A 19980-nucleotide genomic window follows, 5' to 3' on the forward strand; every position below is an offset into this window, starting at 1 on the left:
GCTCTCTAGCTAATCTCAGATAGCCGGTGGGAAGTCTAGGCTCACAGCCCCTTAGCAACAAGAGAAGGTCACTTCCCATCAGTGACTTTGAGCCACATTCAATGGGAAATGGATTATGAGTGATCAGGGCTCAGGCAAGACAGATACTGTTAACTAAGGAAAGTTGGAACTGTCTGTTTTAACTGTGTTTTCCAGAGGTGCAATGTTTAAATTGATCACTAATAGTCCAGCAGGGTTTTTTTTTCATCCAAGTACTTATGACCAACACCACCTTAAGAGGCAGTCTCCCATTTCTCTTAAAGATAAGGGAATGCGTTTTATAAGTAGCACCATCTGAGGACACAAGTATTCATCATCTAAAAACAAAGTAAGTATGCTTGTGATCTGCTGATTAACCAACTCAAATATCATCAGTCCTTTGATAACTATTGCATTTTCCAATATAGTTCACCCAATGTGGTTCTGAACCGTTTTCAAATAAACTGGGCAAGTGTGATTAAGGAATAACTATACCTATGTCCTTTTGTCTATAAGGGAACCACCTGCTTTCCTAGGCCAATTTTTTAGGCCCTAGGTTCATAGGCAAGTTCACTGGAGCCATCCGATGAGATATTTGGACTTCAAACAACCAAGAATGCATCAGAGACTCCCAACGGCCTTGCCACTTGGTCTCACATCAAGTACGATTACTACTTTGATTAACTAGCATGTCATATGTTATTTCATCCATTTTTTGTGGGATTACAAAAAAGAAAATATGATTGCTATGTAAGACCAGGTGGTAGGTTTCCTTTATGCCTGCAGGTTCGCCACGGAAACTGGATATGGCACGCTAAGCATCCCCAACTTTGATGATTTAAAACATTTGTAGTCCTTAAGGGTGCTGTAAATAGGTTAAGGTTTATATATGGATGGCCAGCTGCAAAAGGACCTGCCAGAAGATGGGATATCAAGACGGCCTGTGCAGTGGTGGCACCCCATGTATGATGGAATATCTTCCTCAAAGGGGCTCACCTGTTGCCTATAATACCGTCTTTTTGGAGGCAGGAAAGGACCTTTTTATTCTCTCAGACATTTTAGTCCTTTTAGATCTTAGCACTCCTTTACTTTGAGGCTGGGTTTTACTGTGGTTTAAGCGCTGCAGTGTGTTTACTCTTTGCTGTTGGTTTTGTCTTGGTTTTATTATGTGCTGTTTTTATTCATTGTTTCATATTTTGCATTTTCTCTTTTTAACGTACTGTACACTTGCCCAGCCCCTTCATGGATCACTGCCTTGTTGTCGCAAAGGGGCTTGCGTAACTCAATGAAGCCATAAGCTATGCCATGCAGGACCACCCAAGACGGACAGGTCATGGCGGAGAGTTCTGACAAAATGTGGTCCACTGGAGAAGGAAATGGCAACCCACTCCAGTATTCTGGCCAAGAAAACCCCATGGAACGTATCACAAGGCTAAAAGAGATGACGCTGGAAGATGAGCCCCTCAGGTCGCAAGGTGTCCAATATACTACTGGGGAAGAGCAGACGGAATTTCCAAGTAGCGCCAGAAAGAGTGAAGCAGCTGGGCCAAAGCCGAAAGGACACTCAGCTGTGGATGTGTCTGGTGGTGAAAAGAAAGTACGACGCTGTAAAGAACAATATTGTTCAGGAACCTGGAATGTAAGATCAATGAATCAAGGTAAGCTGGAGGTGACCAAACATGAGATGGCAAGATTGAACATCGACATCTTGGGAATCAGCGAACTAAAATGGACAAGCATGGGCGAATTTAATTCAGGTGACCATCATATCTACTACTGTGGGCAGGAATCCCTTAGAAGAAATGGAGTAGCACTCATAGTCAACAAAAGGGTGGGAAAAGCAGTACTGGGGTACAATCTCAAAAATGATAGAATGATCTCAGTACTAATCCAAGGCAAACCATTCAACACCACAGTAATTCAAGTCTATGCCCCAACCACTGAGGCCGAAGAAGCTGAGGTTGATCGGTTCTATGAAGACCTACAACACCTTCTAGAACTAACACCAACAAAAGATGTCCCCTTCATCATAGGGGATTGGAATGCTAAAGTAGGAAGTCAATAAATAACTGGGATAACAGGCAAGCATGGCCTTGGTGTACAAAATGAAGCAGGACAAAGGCTACTAGAGTTTTGCCAAGAGAACACGCTGATCATAGCAAACACTCTTTTCCAACAGCACAAGAGGCGACTCTACACATGGACATCACCAGATGGTCAATATCAAAATCAGATTGATTATGTCCTTTGCAGTCAAAGATGGAGAAGCTCTATACAGTCAGTAAAAACAAGACCTGGAGCTGACTGTGGCTCAGATCATGAGCTGCTTCTTGCAAAATTTCAACTTAAATTGAAGAATGTAGGGAAAACTACTAAACCATTCAGGTATGATCTCAATCATATCCCTTATTAATATACAGTGGAGGTGAGGAATAGATTTAAGGGATTAGACCTGATAGACAGAGTGCCTGAGGAACTACGGATGGAGCTCCGTAACATTGTTCAGGAGGCAGCAACTCAATCCATCCCAAAGAACAAGAAATGCAAGAAAGCCAAGTGGCTGTCTGATGAGGCTTTACAAGTAGCTGAGGAAAGAAGGGAAGCGAAAAGCAAGGGAGAAAGGGGAAGATACATCCAACTGAATGCAGAGTTCCAGAGAATAGCAAGGAGAGACAAGAAGGCCTTCTTAAATGAACAATGCAAAGAAAGCGAGGAAAACAATAGAATGGGAACGACTAGAGATCTTTTTAAGAAAATCGGCGATCTCAAGGGAACGTTTTGTGCAAAGACGGGCATGATAAAGGACAAAGAAGGCAGCGACCTAACATATGCAGATGAGATTAAGAAGAGGTGGAAAGAATACACAGAAGAACTGTACAGGAAAGATCTTAATGTCCCTGATAGCCATGATAGTGCGGTCACTGAACTTGAGCCGGACATCCTCGAGAGTGAAGTAAAGTGGGCCTTAGGAAGCATTCCTAACAACAAAGCTGGTGGAGATGACAGTATTCCAGCTGAGCTATTTAAAATCCTAAAAAATGATGCTGTTAAAGTGCTGCACTCAATATGCCAACAAATTTGGAACACTCAACAGTGGCCACAAGACTGGAGGGCCAAAAAGCAACAGGAAGAATCGAACATGGAACAACCAATTGGTTCAAAATTGGAAAAGGAGTACGACAAGGATGTATATTGTCGCCCTGCTTATTTAACTTATATGCAGAGTACATCATCAGAAACGCCGGGTTGGATGAATCACAGGTCGGAAGTAAGATTGCTGGGAGAATTATCAACAACCTCAGATACGCAGACGATACCACCCTAATGGCAGAAAGCGAAGAGGATCTCAAGAGCCTCTTGTTGAGGATGAAAGTGGAGAGTGCAAAAGCTGGTTTGAAACTCAACATTAAAAAAACTAAGATCATGGCATCTGGCCCCATCACTTCCTGGCATATAGAAGGGGAAGAAATGGAAGCAGTGACAGATTGTATTTTCTTGGGCTCCAAGATCACCGCTGACGGTGACTGTAGCCATGAAATTAAAAGATGCTTGCTCCTTGGGAGGAAAGCTATGGCAAACCTAGACAGCATAGTAAGAAGCAGAGACATCACCTTGCAGACAAAGGTCCCTATCATCAAAGCTATGGTTTTCCCAGTAGCAATGTATGGCTGTGAGAGCTGGACTATAAGGAAGGCTGAGCGCCGAAGAATCGATGTTTTCGAACTGTGGTGCTGGAGAAGACTCTTACGAGTCCCCTGGACTGCAAGGAGGTCAAATCAGTCCATCCTAAAGGAAATCAACCCTGAGTGCTCATTGGAAGGACAGATACTGAAGCTGAAATATTTCGGCCACCTAATGCGAAGAGAAAACTCTCTGGAAAAGACCCTGATGCTGGGAAAGACTGAAGGCAAAAGGAGAAGGGGACGGCAGAGGATGAGATGGCTAGATAGCATCACCGATGCAATGAATATGGACTAGAGCACACTCCGGGAGAGAGCGCAGGACAGGAAGGCCTGGCATGCTATGGTCCATGGGGTCACGAAGAGTTGGACACAACTGAACAACAACAACAACACTTGCCCAGAGAACTTGGGGTTAGGGGGAGTTTAAAAGGAGAATAAAGAATTACTGTGCAAGCTTCCACCCCGCCACACGCACACACACTCTACCCACTGTGAATTGCATTTCCATTTCCTTCTGTAACCCCAGCTCTGCGCCAAAGCATGACAGATGTACAAAAACAAAATAAAATGGTGGTAACAATTCCAACTGCACGATCTGCAATTCTTTGGCATAAAATACACACAACCCCACTTAAGGTAAGCCATGTCATGCAGAAAGTTAAATAGTATATCAAATGTCAAGAGAAATTATTCATAACTACTAAATTGTACCTTGTGGAATACAAAGCACTGCACAATTCAATTCCAAGTACACACAACCACAAACTTGTAACATTTTTTATTTTTAAAAAGTCCAACAGCTTTAGAATAGATCCAAATGTATTAACTTCTCAAAAAAAATACCAAAAGGTACAGTTTAAAGCATATTCTCCTTAAATACAAACTAGCTCTCTTGAGATGCATTGCATCAATGTTTTGCATCCATGTTGATGCAAAAGGATTTTTTTTAATTGCATCCTGGTGGAAAACAAACACAGGATGATCATCAGCATATAGCCTACTTCAATTCTAACGACTCCTTGAACAGAATTCCTACTAACAAGGTAAAAAAAATGTTTATATTCCAAACTTTTTTCCCCAATGGAAAGGTATGAAGATATTTCAAAGAATTAAAAACAGAAGAAGTTGAACACTAATTGTCATGGATGCATGACTATGTTAAAACTGCTATGAGGAAGGCCCTTCTACTGCCAAAGAGATCTTTGTTTTGAACTCCACAATAAATTAACAGTGTGGGAATTTCAAAGAAAAACTAAGATTGTGTTACACAGACCGGGTTTCTGAGACCAAGTAAACCAAGTCATATCCTTTTATCTCAATGAATGCACCTCAGTGGACCACTATGGACAGTTTTAGTCCAGGAAGCAAGCAGTGTCATCACAGGCAATTACAGTGCTCATGCTACAGTTCTGAACATGGCTAACCTCAATTAAGTTTGCATGCTGGACAGAGGACTGTACCCATCCTGAAGATTATGACGCAAGTTTTGAATTAGAAAATCCAACACACGGAAAGTTTGGGTGTGTGCTGATATGCCGACTGCACCACTTCTGATCCCTTGGTACAACAGGAAGGTCCCTTGATGCTCACCTGTTGAAACTACCACTAAGTATAGGAGTCACAAAGTGCACATTTCTACAACACAACAGAGCAACAACCAAAACAACTTATCTGGTAACATTAAATGGTCAAAGCATAGTTTCAGCTAATGAATATTTGAAGCAAACCAGCATCTTTAAGGGCAAGAAAAAAGCAAAATGCCTAACTTGCATTGGTTTAACATCTTACCCCACAGAGACCAACATGTTCATTTCTCGCGCATATGGACCAGGTTCTTGCAACTGCCCCAGTGAGGCCTCATTCTTGATTACTGTTGCTTAGAAGTGTGACAATAGCCAACACGCCTATTCCTCTCCCACAAACGTTGCATTATTTTACTGCCTCAAATTTCCAAACTATTTGGCCTCTGGCATCAGGTGAACTGCAGAGCTTCAAAGGATCAAAGACCATCCAGCTGAAGCCGCAGAAAGGCGGCTTGGAGCACGGAAGTGCTCTTCACCAGAAGGTTTACGCCAAAAAACAGTGTGAACTTTGGCAGTGGGGCAGAACGAAATGAGACGGTTTCCAGCTTTCCAGTGGTGGGTGGATCAAATACTGACCACCAGATTAACCACTAAAATCCACTGGCTGCCAAGAAACCAAAAGTATATCTGCCTTTCCCTCCTTCTTGCTGGGGCTCTATAGAGACTCCTTTCTCATCCAGGCAACCTGACTCCATTTCCCAAGCACACTAAATGTTCTCTTTTTTATGGACCAGTATCATGTGAGGGTTGTGTTTCTTTTAACTATTTAAAGTAAAAGCAGTAAAAAAAAAAAAAAGATATTCAGCTTCATCATCATCTTGACACAAAGTCCAACAGATCCCATACTTTTCGGGCCACAGTTCATTCAGTTCCTTAGAAAGATGGGACCCTCTTGCACAGGTATCCCCTGAACAGCCTCTAGCCCACAGTTACAAAACGGCTGCCTTTGTTCTGAGAAAGGGCTGTCCTTTGTTCCTTCAGGATCCCAAAGCGCTCATTGAGGGTCATGTTTGTCTGTAAACAAAGAAGGATGTGAGTTACCACAACAGCCACCCATTAAAACAGGCTGAAGACGGACAAAGAATAAAGTTATGGAATCTGGGTAACATTTCAGAGATTTTCTCCTCAAACATTAATTCGGCTTCTCCTGGAGAGTTCATATGATTGCGATGGGGCTTTGGGGAAGATGTGATGGCCTTTAAGTTCAAATCTTTAAGACTAGGTATGTTGAGTCCAAAACATTATGGCTAGGTGATCAAATTATGGGACGATGCTGAAGGTGTCCAGGTACTGGCAGGAACTTGGAACTAAGGAACTAAGGAGGAACTTGGCAAGCAGGAGAAGAGGAGCCACCAAGTTCCCATGTTTTGGGTCGCTACCTGGAACAACCAAGCAGGGCCTGTAATAAACTCCTTCTGGTACCTGAAGGCACTTGGTTTATTCTTCCCCTCAATAACCAGGTCTTCCAGGTGAGCATTGCTTAACCCATCACCTGACCTTAGTGTAAGCCTGAGTTAATCTCCTTCCCTCCCGCAGGACCTGGTGGGTGAATGACTAGGACTGGAGTTGTTCAAAAGTAGAAGTAATGAGATCAAGGAGAAGAGATGCACGTCACTGCTCCACAAGCTGGAGCTAGTGCAGAACACAGCAGCTCAGCTGTTGCTGAGAGCGGCCCCTTTTCAGCATGCAACTCCTTTGCTGAGGGAACTGCACTGGCTGCCCATTCACTACTGGGCCAGGTTTAAGGTTTTGGTACTAGTGTACAATGCCCTAAAGAACGTGAGACCAGGATACCTGAGAGTGCGCCTTCTCCTCATCAACCTGCCTGGACACTAAGGTCATCAGATGGCATGCTCCTGGTGGTTCCACATAGACCTATGGCCCGAATGGAGTCCACCAGAAGAAGAGCCTTCAGTGTGGTGGCCCCCTTTCTTTGGAATTCCCTGCCCCTGGAGGTCAGGCAGACGCCAACACTGTGTTGTTCCAACTGGAAAGTGCAAGCAGTTGAGAACCATTTAAGAAAGAAAGTCAACTGCTCTGTGACTGCACAGAAAGATCCAAAGTACAATAAAACAGCCCAAGCTTCTTGCGGGTGGAGCGCGTTGTTCTTGTTAACACTGCACACCCACCATATTTGGCTGCAGAAGAACCAACCTGCTTTCCAACACTGTTAATGTCAAACTGCAGAGGAACGCCTTTTGGAATCTTCTTCTCTTCGGACTGATCCCTCTTCATGAGAAAAGGAGGTATTGGAGTACTAGTCAGCCTCGGCTTCAAAGAGCTGTAGAAAAAGACATCACCACAGCACATCGAACAGAGGAAATTTTTATTTCGCCAAAATGTAAGGCAGAGGAGACAAACCATCTCCTGCCAAACCAATCATGGAGAGAGAGGGTGCTGAACACAGAGCATAAGGCCACAGTTGTGATGCCACTGCTGGGCCTAGATCAGGGGTAGGGAATCCAAATCCAGCCACCAGGCTTCCCCAGAAGGCCACACCCCTTCCCCAGTCCCACCCCCTTCCCCCTAATTGCCAATCATCTGGTGGCTTCCCGACCCTTGTGCAGTTTTCTCCTCCATTCTAAAAGGTTGAAGTGCCACTCTTACGGCTTATTTACTGGCAGTAAGACCTTCAAGCTACAATATGCTGGTATGTTTTGTATTTTTGGCTGCACCCTTTTGCCTTCGGCCCTGCCCACCACTGGAATGTGGCCCCCAAGAGCTTCCTCAAAATTCAATTTGGCTCTTGGCCCGAGAGAGGTTCCCCAGCCCTGGCCTAGATGATGAGCACAATTCCTTGCCTGCCTGCCTGCCAGCCAGCCAGCCAGCTTCTCCCCCCACTCCCTGCCTCCAGTTCCCACAACTATCCTCACCAATGGGGCTTTGCAGGAGGTTCTAATACAAAAAGAAGCTGTTTTACTCACATGGGGGACGGGATCGCGCCAGGATTGTCAATGGAGACGGTCAAAATCCCTCCATTTGTAGTGGATGTTCGCCATCTGGTCAGGAAGCACAAGACCCATTTATCCAGACTAAACGTACAGTAATAAGTGCCTCTGGCATTATACAGCAAACATTTTTCACTGGCTGATACTTTAATGACAAGTCATAAAGAAACACCACAGCACTGGGTAAAGGGTGTCCCCAAAGGGCCAGGAGGCGTTGCTGTAGAGGCAGCTTGCTTCCAATCCCCACTATTACAGTGCAGGGAATCAGGCCCAGAATGGCAAAACTTGTTTTTACCAGCTACTAGCTTTCCCCCAGCTGTACTGACCCATCCACCCTGGGCTTGCATACAAGCAGCCCTCTCCCCAGCTCGGCAGCCTGCCTAAAGGAACGGGCTAAGCCATTTTGTCTTGGCTTGAGGGGGGTCATCAGGACAACATTTGACAGTGGCTAGCCTAGACGGCAGGGCTTTTCCAGAGGACCAGCATACTGTACCCACCAAACAGGCTGCCGATGCTAGAACACTGCGTGGGCCAGTTTCTAAAAGCAACCCCAGTGAACCGGAGCGACGTACAGCTCCCCATCAAGTTTCTTTCAAGCTGGTTGCAATTCTACGTACTCTGTTTCCATATGAGAGGGCTTCTGTCCCTCCTAAAACACACACACACACACACACACACTCCTGTCTAGAGTGCTTAAGGAGAAGCAGGAGATTCCACTTTTCTAGAAGCAACTACCATTCCCCACTTATCAAGAAAAGAGCATGCCCTATTTTACAAGCCCTATTTATGTCATCCAGACGATGCCCTATTTTATCAGCAAGCAAACTGGAGAGCATTTCTTTTTTAAAAAAAATACTGTTTGGGGGACAGAGACTGGGTGGCGGCGGCTGAGATCACCACGTGCTCAGAGATGTTCAAACCTAGAAATAATGTATATTCTCTACGTGTTTATTCCTGCTTCCACTTCACTCGCTATTGCCTACCCAGTGATAAATTACAGATTGTAAGCTCCTTGGGGCAGGGACCTGTCTTCTTGTACTCTGTAAAGCTCCATGTATATTGTTGGCACCACATCAATATCATCATTATTAACAATAGTAAAGACAACAGATGTGCTAGTTATTGAGCAAAATATTTCTGCCAGTTAAACTGAGGACTAGATTAGGAGAAAGGAAGGGCAGAAGGGAGTCAGGGCACTGAGTCCTATCCTTTCCATCCTGACTTCTCAACCCTAATTCCCGTCCGCACAAATACACTGACTTCTAATATATTGCCAGTGCCCGGAACCTACCTACAAGACTCTCCCTGTGGACTTCTTGAAGGCCCCGATTCAAAATTTGGGAATCAGTGACTTACAGTCTGATCCAATGCATGTTTGAGAAGCAAGTCCCATCAAATTCCCTGGGACTTGTTTCCAAGTAAGCATGCGTATGGCTGCAGTCTTATATAAAGTTTTCTCCCACTACCCAGGCCCCCAAACTGTGCGATGGCTCACAATGTACTCACTTTCAGCACTGGTGACACGACATTACGACAGGCTACGAATAGGGGATCACAAGAAACACCCTTGGTTAACACTAGAGCAGCCTTCTCTAACCTGGTACACTCCAGATGTGCTGGACTACAATTCCCAGAATCTCCCAGCCAGCACCACATGACTAGGGATGTCAGAGAATTCCACCATGGACCCCAATGAGGCCGGATTCAAATAGAAATGCATCCGAAAATGGCAGCAATTAGGTTAAACTAGGGGCTTTACGGCTGCAAATGGCGTCCACTACGCCATTTGCGTCCAGAGATCCCTCAGCCAGCAATACGGCACGTCAGTGGCGGCCGTATTGCCAACAATATGGAGCCGGTGGCCGGCTCTGCAGAATCACCGTGGAGCAGAGATGGCCGAAGAGGATTCCGGGGTGAGGGATGGATCGCCTCCCCCAGCGGGCAGATTCCCCCCCGGAACAGCAGGTAGGGAATCCGCCCATCCCTCCACATGACCTTTCTGAACCTCTTGTGTTTCTGCTGCAGCTGCCACAGCCTGCTGTTTCTGGCACAGTAAAATCCCAGGGCTACTGTCCAAAAATGACAGATGTTTTCACTTGCCAGAGTAAGACACCCATCAGCACTCTGGCTATATCAACATCAACATCTGGACAGAAAGGACAACGGTAAAGTAAAGCCGCCATTTTAACAGGTAGGACTAATGCCTTCACAGTTGCTCTGCCCATTATATCAGAACACCTACGGACGAGATCTTTTTGCGCCCTGGCCATTGAGGTCATCTTCAGGATGTACTTGCGCCTGCACCTGGGGGAAAAACAGAAAAGGAATTCAGCTGTACACCTATTGAAAACAAGCAAGTTGAAGCCTGTGCAAAAAAAGTTACTGAAAGTGTTCAGGGATTAGACGGTTGTTGGAGGAAGGGATTAGCACTATTCAATAGACCACTGTGGCCTTTTTGTCTAGGCTACTGGAACTTAGCCCATTCCTTCCAATAGGGTTGGGGGTCAAGGTTTCCACAAGGATCCATAAAGCTCCCTGCCTGGCAAACAGAAATTTATGAAGCTGATTGGCACTACGATATGATGGGGTATATCAATGTTCTCAAATGGGGCTTTACTCTGATTGTTAGCCACTTTAAATTAAATAATTAAAAGCAGGGTATAAATATATCAGAATAAATCTGGGGCAGGGGACACACACAGAGCCTCGGTTAGAGGGGCCAAGGGATCCCAATGGCCAGCTGATTGGTGGAAGATATTCCTCTCCCCGCAACCTCATTTTAAAGTGCTGCTTCTTCAAATGTCCTCTACATTCCACACCCCCACCCTCGACTGCTTCTGCTAACCAGTGGGACTTGCATTCTGCCCACAGCCCTGCCTCCCACACTTTCCAGTCACCTGTGCTGCAGGACTGGCTGCCTAACAGCGGACTGCAGAAAATACTTTTCCTCACAACAGTTGCTTTGAGACTCCCTTCCAGGGTCAGATTCAAGCATCATCGTTCTCTGGGTCCAACCCATACGGCACGCAGCTCCCTGCCTCACTTTACAACTCTCTGGCTTTGGTTAAAGTTGGCATGCTTAGATTGACAGAGGTTGCCAGAGCTGTGGCATCTTACCTGACACTTCAGAAACCCTTTGGTCTTTTGCCCACTGTAGAAACAAGCTGTGCTCCAGCTCTTACTTCTTTTTGGCTCAAAGTTTTGTTAAACCATGAACCAAGCTATGCAAATCCTGTATATCAAATTGATACACAGAGAACTTGCAGGTTTAGGATGAGGATAACCAATACTTTCCCACTGCCTTGTTCCGTATCTTAAGCACACAACACAGACCCAAGACTACATTTCTGAAGACTGGTTAGGAACAACACACAGACCTGGTTCGCATGATCAAAATGAGCCACTGTGGCTTATTTCAATCGCAGCGCGTGCCAGGCATGATTTCCATAATCACCACCTGGATGTGGCTTGTCATGTTATCCGAACCCGGGTGGTGTTATTGGAGGGGGAAACAACGGTCCAATAACCCATGGGCTGTTGTAGGGTTACTGGAGGGTTGCTTCCCCCTCCAATAACAAAACAAAACAAAACAAAACAAAACAAAACAAAACAGATTTTAGGAAAATCGTATATACAAATTTCAATGTAATACTACATACAAAATTTAAAACAATAGCTTAGCGGTCCTATAATTTCTGTTTTAGAACTATGGAATTTGAGCTATGTTTTTAAGCAGCAGTTCTTTCTTAAAATTTAACTGGTAGGATGCTCTCTGGGCCGTTACGGTTGCTTTTTATTGCGGTATGGTTAATTGTGAATTTATATTAGGTTGTTTTATCTTTCTAAATGTTCTGGGCACGAAATGTTGTTGCTCTCCTTTTATTGTACCTTGCTACCAACCACTTCATGAGAAGCATAGAATCTGCACAGTTAAAAATTTACTGATGAATACGTCAGGGTGGACACTGAGCCCATAGAACCCCAGAGTAGTTCTGATTCTGAGGAAGAGGAGTCACTCCTGGGAGAGGAGCGCGCTCATCTTTCCCAGGGCCAACAGCTGATGGAGATTCCTCCCACCGGCATTCCTAGCTTAGATAGCAGTCCTGGGAGTGACAGAGCGCAGGAAGCAGACTTGATGGACGTGTGACGCCGAGAGCAGCATCAAATGGAGGGCACAGAAAGGAGGCGTAGTGCCCAGTTGGCGCGCAAACAACTTTTCCAAGGGAAAAGGGGAGGGACTCTCCCTAGCCCTTAAGTTCAGGGTCTGCCAGTGATTCCCTTTCAAATGGGGACCAACTGTTCCAACTTAGGGCATAGGTACTCTGCTGCTCATATCTAGTTGCTAACAGTAGAGTTGTTAAGTTGTAAAAGAAGAATAAAGCTTTGAAAAGAAACCCTGTGTCTGTGTCTGGACTTGGCTACTAGATTAGACTGAGAGAGGCTTCCAAGGAGCCCTTGACAGCATAGATGTTTTATTGACTTATGGTTATTTGACTATTTGAGGAAGCAACCACACCTCAGATATTTCTAATTCTGTGTATTTTTGTTTTGCAGGTTCTATGTAGGACATTTAATACTATGAGATATTAGTTGCAACAAGGGCTGTAATTAGAGTTTACATATTTTTCCCACTGATGATGACCACCAAGGTCAAAACACGTTTGGGATAGGTGTATTGTGTATTTATAGAGCCCTTTGTAGAAACCAGTTATGAAACTATGTATGTAGGGGAAACTATAGGACTGCTAATCTGTTGTTTTAAATTTTGTACGTATGTATTATATTAAAATTTGTTACATATTTGGAATATTTTTCTATACACAATTTTCCTAAAACCTTTTTTGTTTTGTGGTTTACGAATGGTTTAGGATAGAACTGTTCTTTTGGTGATAGCCCCCCTCCAACAAGCCATGCAGCCCAGGTTCAGACAACACGACAAGCTGCGCCCAGGCAGTGATTATGGACATGACGCTCCACAGGTGCCACAATTTAAATAAGCCACTTGTTATTTCTACTGTACGTTGCCTAGAGTGGCCGGGTAGCTGGCCAGATGGGCGGCTAATAAATCTAATAAATAAGTACACAAATAAATAAATCTGATTATTAAAACTGGCCCACCAAATAACCCTAACCCTTCTAGTGACACGGACAGAGATCTTATGTAAAGCAGCATCTGAAGCAGAACTCAGCTGTAAAAAGAATATAAAATCACTTTAGCCAGATTTCTTCAGACTGTGCAGATTGCCAGAGAACTCAGAGAGAGAAATGCAGGGGACGTTTAGCACAATTGCTATGCATCCTACTGTACCTTCAGGCCCCTCCTGAAGAGGAAAGTTGCTTGGCGTGTGTCTTTCTGCTGGTATAACTTATTTCCAATTCTGGCCGAAGGGGACTGTATATTAGTTCTGTAAACATTTACAAAGGGTTATCAATAATGGCACATCATTGATGTACATGACACTGTTACAGAGTGCCATAACGAAGATACGCAAGTGCCCTGCCCTGAGGAGATTCCAGTCTAAAATTTTGCCGGTGGAGGGGATCAAGCGAGAGATATTGGTAACAAAGGTTGAAAATGAGCGAGTTCAGTGACATATACTCAGGTTGCTTTTACTTACAAAGTATGCAGGATGATATGGAACCAAACAAATATATCAACCCCAATTAGACCACTGAAAAGAAAAGCCAGTGGTTTGGGGTTAAGAAGGTAAACTATATTCTGCGTGTGTAAATGGATCTTTACATGCTGAGGGTTAAGTTTAGGTTGAAAAAGATTATACTGGCCCATCAACTCTGCCACGTGATGCAGCGCAAGATAAAATTGTTGCCAAACACAGGCAACAGACCCATCCACCATGCTGGCAACTACAACCATACATCAGCTGAAGCTTCTACAAGGCAACACCCACTTCCATACCCCAAGGCCCAGTGCCAATTAACAGCAACCCAGGATCTCGCCAATACTGATGAGCGGAAAAATTACTTGGCCGCCCACTATCTCTCCCCATACAATGGGACTGCACATCCACTGTGCAGAAAATATTCCACACTAGCACTTTATTCTTCCATGTAAAAAAAAAGAAGAAGTTACGATGCATTTTAACTTCCATCTAGCTCTGGGGCAAAACTGCTGTGACAGCCTAGTTGAGATGTTAGGGAAAGCAGGAAGAGTGAAATGCTGAGAAAGTGGTTCCCACACAAAGATGCCATTCTCTGATGGGATGGTGTTGACGAAGATTGGAAGCCACTGTGTAAACATGCAGTGTATCTGGCATAATGCTCATCTTCGTATATTTAAATGCCCCTAAGTCAGGCTGGCTCATCTCACAGCACCCAAGTGGTCACAGGAAAAGCCAAACAGAACAGGGCCTAAGTGGGCATTAATAGAAGAGAATGATGTGCATTGCAATCCTATGCATGTCTACTCTGAAGTAAGTTCAGTGAGACTTGCTACAAGGTAAGTAAGTACAGGCTTGCAGCTTAAACTTCCCTTTCTAAAAGGTCACTAGATACTTCTCAGCACGCACAATCCAGGTAGTCAACCCTTCCAAATAAGAAACAAAATAATCTGTCAGTTGTTAAATTGAAGGATCTTGTTCTAGGTAGAAAGGCTAGAATTTTACAAAAGAAACAAAGCTATAGCCAGACATCTTATCAGCAGTTGTGATGTTTGTGCAGAACAAGAGCACAATGAATCACTAACATTTTAATGTGGGCTTGTGGACAACTACTCCATCGGGGTTGAAATGGACTGATAATGGACACACACACAAACCCCCAATCTGTACCCCTTTGGTTTATATAAGAGCCCAGAATGGCAGCTGCTCACCAGCAACAGAAACTCACAGCAGCAACGGAACACTTCAATAATTATTGCTTTTAAAACCCCACTTTTCTCTTTCTTCAGCACAAACTTCAGGTCAATTTATCCAGCCACGTCAATGGGTAAATTAACTCTATTAAAGCACTTAATTAACTCTATTAAAGCAAAACTCTATTAAAGGCCTGCATTTGTTTTCGTACAAGGATTGCATTACCCTTATTAAGTAATTCATTTCCAGATGACTGGGGAAATTAACATCGTTTTCTCTTACAGCTGTCAAAATAAGAACGTAGGAAGAAGCTGCCTTATATGAGTGAGACCCTTGGCCCATCTAGCCCAGTACTGTTGACACTGATTGGCAGCGGTACTCTGGGATTTCAGGCAGGGATTTTTCCAGCCCTACCTGGAAATACTGGGAATTGAACCTGGGACACTGCGTGCAAAGCAGGGGCTCTCCCACTGAGCCACACCCCCTCCCTTAAATAGCTCTCATTACTGTGAGAAAAAAAGAATCCCTTGAAGGGGTTGAGGACCACGAGGCGACTGCAGATAGCACATGGATCTCACCTTCTGTTTAACAAAGTGGGCCTCCTGAGAATGCCTCCTTGCTTTCGCTGTAACTCAGATGGCCTCTGGATAGTTGTCTTCCTTTTCAAAACTGAGTAGTTCCGCTGTACGTTCTTAGGAAGAGATATTGTAGAAGTTAGGCCAAAATATTTCCAGAGGGGCAGCAGTGCCAGCACTACAGAACAGAATCTTGCAGCACCTTACGGGCTAGCAGATTTACAGTGGCAGAAGCTTTTGTGGACTAGAGCCCACTTCATCTGATTAAGTCCACAACAGCTTCTGACACCGTAAATCTGTAAGCTCTCAAGGTGCCACAAGCTTATGTTTTATGTATTTAGGAGATTTATAACCCATCTTTCCTTATAGAACTGGACGGTGGCTCATAACAAGAACAAAATACAAAAATATAATAAAATCCAACACCACAATAACTAAACAGAACACAAGATCAAGCGTAATCACATGTTAAAAGAGGAGCAATAAAAGACCGTAAGATACCATACCCCACCCCCTGCGACAAGGTGAGTAACTGCGGGAGGTCTGTGGCCCCTTCCACCTGCCTGCAGGCCACATTCTGTGGGGTACATTGCTGTCTGTGGGGTGCTCCCCCCAACATTAAAAAATAGGTGATCTGTTGCTGAAACTCAGTGGCAAACTGATCTGTACTGCTATGGAGCATTCAAAGAGTTTGCAAGCTAAATTTTACCTTCTTAGCACTCCACAGCACTCCAAATGGTCACATTTAGCTTGCAAACAAGCTATTTTTTTTACCCTTTTAGCACTCCTTAGCACTAAACCTCTTTTCCAGCACTGCAAAATTCAATGAGTCCTGCCCCCTGACATCATTAGGCCCATGGCAGAAGGGGGGGCAATCTAGCTCCCAGACCAAATATGGTTCCCCATCCCAGATCTATGCAATGCTCTGTTCTTTCCAGGCTTCTGTGTGCAGTATGGGAATGAAGCTCTTCAGTGAAGTCGTTTACCCTGCCTTCCAAAAGAACCAGCTTCTGGCAAGCAGAGCTGCTTACGAATTTCAATCTGCTGATCATCTGCTGTTAATCTGCGGCTCTGCATGTTGTGGTTTGGGAGATGTTCAAGCTATTGTTATTGTCTGTAAATTTTGTAAGCTTCTTTGAACAGCACAGGGAGGTGTGGTAAAAGTCTAAAAATAAACAGTGATTCAACACTATACAACACATGAAACTGCATGATTTTCCAACAGCTTTGGTGAAAACTTTAAAAGTGAAAGTCGTGCTTAATCTGTGCTTGCAAATTGCCTACAAACATTGCCAGTCCTCAACAGATTTTTGCTAGCCTACCTGCTCATGCATACCTGTATGTCAGCTGCAACTTAGGACAAACCTCTATGAGATTTCCTGCCTGGTTACCTGGAGGCAGTTCTTCAGGCCTTCACAATTTCACCCACCAGGGCAAGGGCCCCAAGCTGAGGGCAACACGAGACCAGCGGAGTTGTAGTTGGTGCAGACATGAGTTGGGGCCTTTCTGGTTTGCCATGACAAGTGTTATTTTTTAGGTGTTGCTTTTGATCTGGGTTCCCTCGTGGGGGTGGGGGGAGGGCGCAGTGTTACATGATTTTTATGCATTCGGCTTTGATGCTGTTCTGATGGTTTTGACCTACCCTGTGGGTCCCACTTAGGACTAACAGACATGGGGTGTGTGTGTGTGTATTAAAAAAAAAACACACACAAAAATTATCCCTACAGTTTTACGCACATTTACTTGGGAGAAAATCCCACTGAAATCAGTGGACCCCTTAAGACTCCCCTTCCTTACCACCCGAGATGATTGGCCAAGGCTTCAGAACGGCCCTAACTCAGGGTGGTGGAGCCTCTACTTTGCATGCAGAAGGTGCCAGGTTCAATCCCCGGTATCTCCAAGTGAGGAAAAACGCCTGCCTGAAACCCTGGAGAGCCACTGCAGCCAGTCAGCGTTGACAATATTGGGCTAGATGGACCAATCGCCTGACTCAGTAGAAAGCAGCTTCCGATGTTCCTATGAGGTTGCTTCTCAGTGCTGCTGCTGCTGCACTCTGGGTTTCCTTTGGCCATGAGAAAAGGTCTGGAGACCCTTTATTCTGGGCCTCTCCCTTCTGCCTCACTGGGTGACTCCACAAGCCACACTCAGCCCCCCCCCCCCCCCCGCCCGCCCCAGCCACTTCATACTTGCAACCAGGGCTACAGTCCAGTTTTGGTCCTGGCTGGAGGAGCGATTCTGGCTGCAAGGCCAATAGCACTATGCTCTTGTTCTCAGGGAAGCTCCTGGGGAGACACAGCCACCTGCCACCTCTATGCAGGCTGCTGTTCCCTTTGAGAAGCACCCTTCATTTCACCCTCCCCATCTGAAATGACCTCCCGTTACTATGTTTCATGGCCAAGGTGAGGTGGAGGAATTGCTTGACCCTGCCCCCCCCGACACCTCCTCCCCTCTGAATAAAAGTGCACAGAATTGGATTGCAAAGGTAAGGAGGAGGTGGAAACACAAGCTCACCAGATTATGCACACCATGTGGACTGGGCTTGGGAAGGAGGAACTGGGAGGGAGAGAGCCAAGCGAGAATTCAATCAGCTCTAACCATGTGCATCTGCCACAGTAACAAAGTCTTTGGCTTAAAATAAGACTTAACGCCATCTATTTTGATGTAATGCAAATCAGGCAGGTATCCCTTGAATCCTTGTCATTCTTACAGCAGAAATCTAAGAGCTACTCTCATTTCCAGCTTTATGGAAGCCAAGAGGTCAGGTGCATGTAAACACACATTGAGACACAGACCATCTCACAGCTCAGAAAACTGCCTTTGGATTGTGTAGATCTAGGTTCAATCCTAGCTCAGCCACAAATTCCCAACATGGATTTGCACGAGTCATTCCCTCAGCTTCCGTTTCAGCTAGAAATAGTAACCACTTACCTCAGAGTAGCAGGGGATGAATGAGATGGGTGGATTACAAAGCCCTCTGCCCATTGGTCAATAGTAGAGTACATGAGGTGGAATCCAACATAGTGGCTTTGTTCAAAGAAAGGGACCGGCGCTCGCAGAAAGGGTCCTTCCGTAAGCAGAGTGCCTCCACTGGATCCCACCCCGAGTGTAGACAAGGCATCTTCACAGTGCAACACTGAAAAAGAGGGAGCAGGTCTCCCCCTGCAGAGAGCCTGACATGGCACACCACAAGATCTATGCACGCACCTTTTCACTGAGGGGTGATCTGTTGAGGGGGCTGATGCCTTTGGAAGTCCCTAATGCTTTCCTCGCGGCCAACCCAGTTTTAAGACTGTAGGGGCGCCTCTTCCCAGCCATCGGCTTTCTGCGTCCTAAGCGGTTTTTGCCAAAGCCTGAGAGAGAAAAGAAGCAATAGAGAGCTGATGGCACTGAGGTAATGAATAATAAGAACACAGGAATAAAGGGAGCTGCCTTATACTGACTCAGACCATCAGTCCATCTCAGTACTGTTGATACTGATGGGCAGCACTGCCTCTCCAGGGTTTCAGGCAGGGATCTTTCCAGCAACAGTACGAATAGGGACCAGAATCATGGATCGCTGCCTTGTTGCGGCGATGGGGCTTGCGCAACTCAGTGAAGCCATAAGCTGTGCTGTGCAGGGCCACCCAAGACGGACAGGTCATGGCGGAGAGTTCTGACAAAATGCGGTCCACTGGAGAAGGAAATGGCAACCCACTCCAGTATTCTGGCCAAGAAAACCCCATGGAACGTATCACAAGGCTAAAAGAGATGACGCCGGAAGATGAGCCCCTCAGGTCGGAAGGTGTCCAATATGCTACTGGGGAAGAGCAGAGGGTATTTCCAAGTAGCGCCAGAAAGAGTGAAGCGGCTGGGCCAAAGCCGAAAGGACACTCAGCTGTGGATGTGTCTGGCGGTGAAAAGAAAATCCGACGCTGTAAAGAACAATATTGTTTAGGAACCTGGAATGTAAGGTCAATGAATCAAGGTAAGCTGGAGGTGGTCAAGCTTGAGATGGCAAGATTGAACATCGACATCTTGGGAATCAGCGAACTAAAATGGACAAGCATGGGCGAATTTAATTCAGGTGACCATTATATCTACTACTGTGGGCAAGAATCCCTTAGAAGAAATGAAGTAGCACTCGTAGTCAACAAAAGGGTGGGAAAAGCAGTACTGGGGTACAATCACAAAAACCATAGAATGATCTCAGTACGAATTCAAGGCAAACCATTCAACATCACAGTAATTCAAGTCTATGCCCCAACCACTGAGGCCGAAGAAGCTGAGGTTGATCGGTTCTATGAAGACCTACAACACCTTCTAGAACTAACACCAAAAAAAGATGTCCTCTTCATCATAGGGGATTGGAATGCTAAAGTAGG

The 19980-nt window shown here is 45.2% G+C and overlaps 1 protein-coding gene across 2 annotated transcripts in view; it reads right to left on the minus strand.

The window, feature by feature from the left end:
• Positions 1 to 4464: 4464 nt before the first annotated feature.
• FYTTD1 (forty-two-three domain containing 1) overlaps positions 4465 to 19980 on the minus strand; it is a 29330-nt gene continuing 13814 nt past the window's right edge. For both annotated transcript variants that reach the window (XM_084847761.1, XM_084847762.1), the window contains exons 3-9: positions 18824 to 18969; positions 15623 to 15735; positions 13541 to 13637; positions 10475 to 10536; positions 8209 to 8283; positions 7439 to 7565; positions 4465 to 6298 (exon numbers count right to left, since the gene is read on the minus strand). In XM_084847761.1, the coding sequence (XP_084703887.1) occupies positions 6203 to 6298; positions 7439 to 7565; positions 8209 to 8283; positions 10475 to 10536; positions 13541 to 13637; positions 15623 to 15735; positions 18824 to 18969 (716 nt within the window). In that variant the 3' untranslated portion in view covers positions 4465 to 6202. The remainder of the gene's footprint in view (positions 6299 to 7438; positions 7566 to 8208; positions 8284 to 10474; positions 10537 to 13540; positions 13638 to 15622; positions 15736 to 18823; positions 18970 to 19980) is intronic.

Source organism: Heloderma suspectum, chromosome 3 (assembly GCF_057233095.1).
Source record: "Heloderma suspectum isolate Gila_16-S chromosome 3, 16-S_ref, whole genome shotgun sequence".
NCBI lineage: Eukaryota > Metazoa > Chordata > Lepidosauria > Squamata > Helodermatidae > Heloderma > Heloderma suspectum.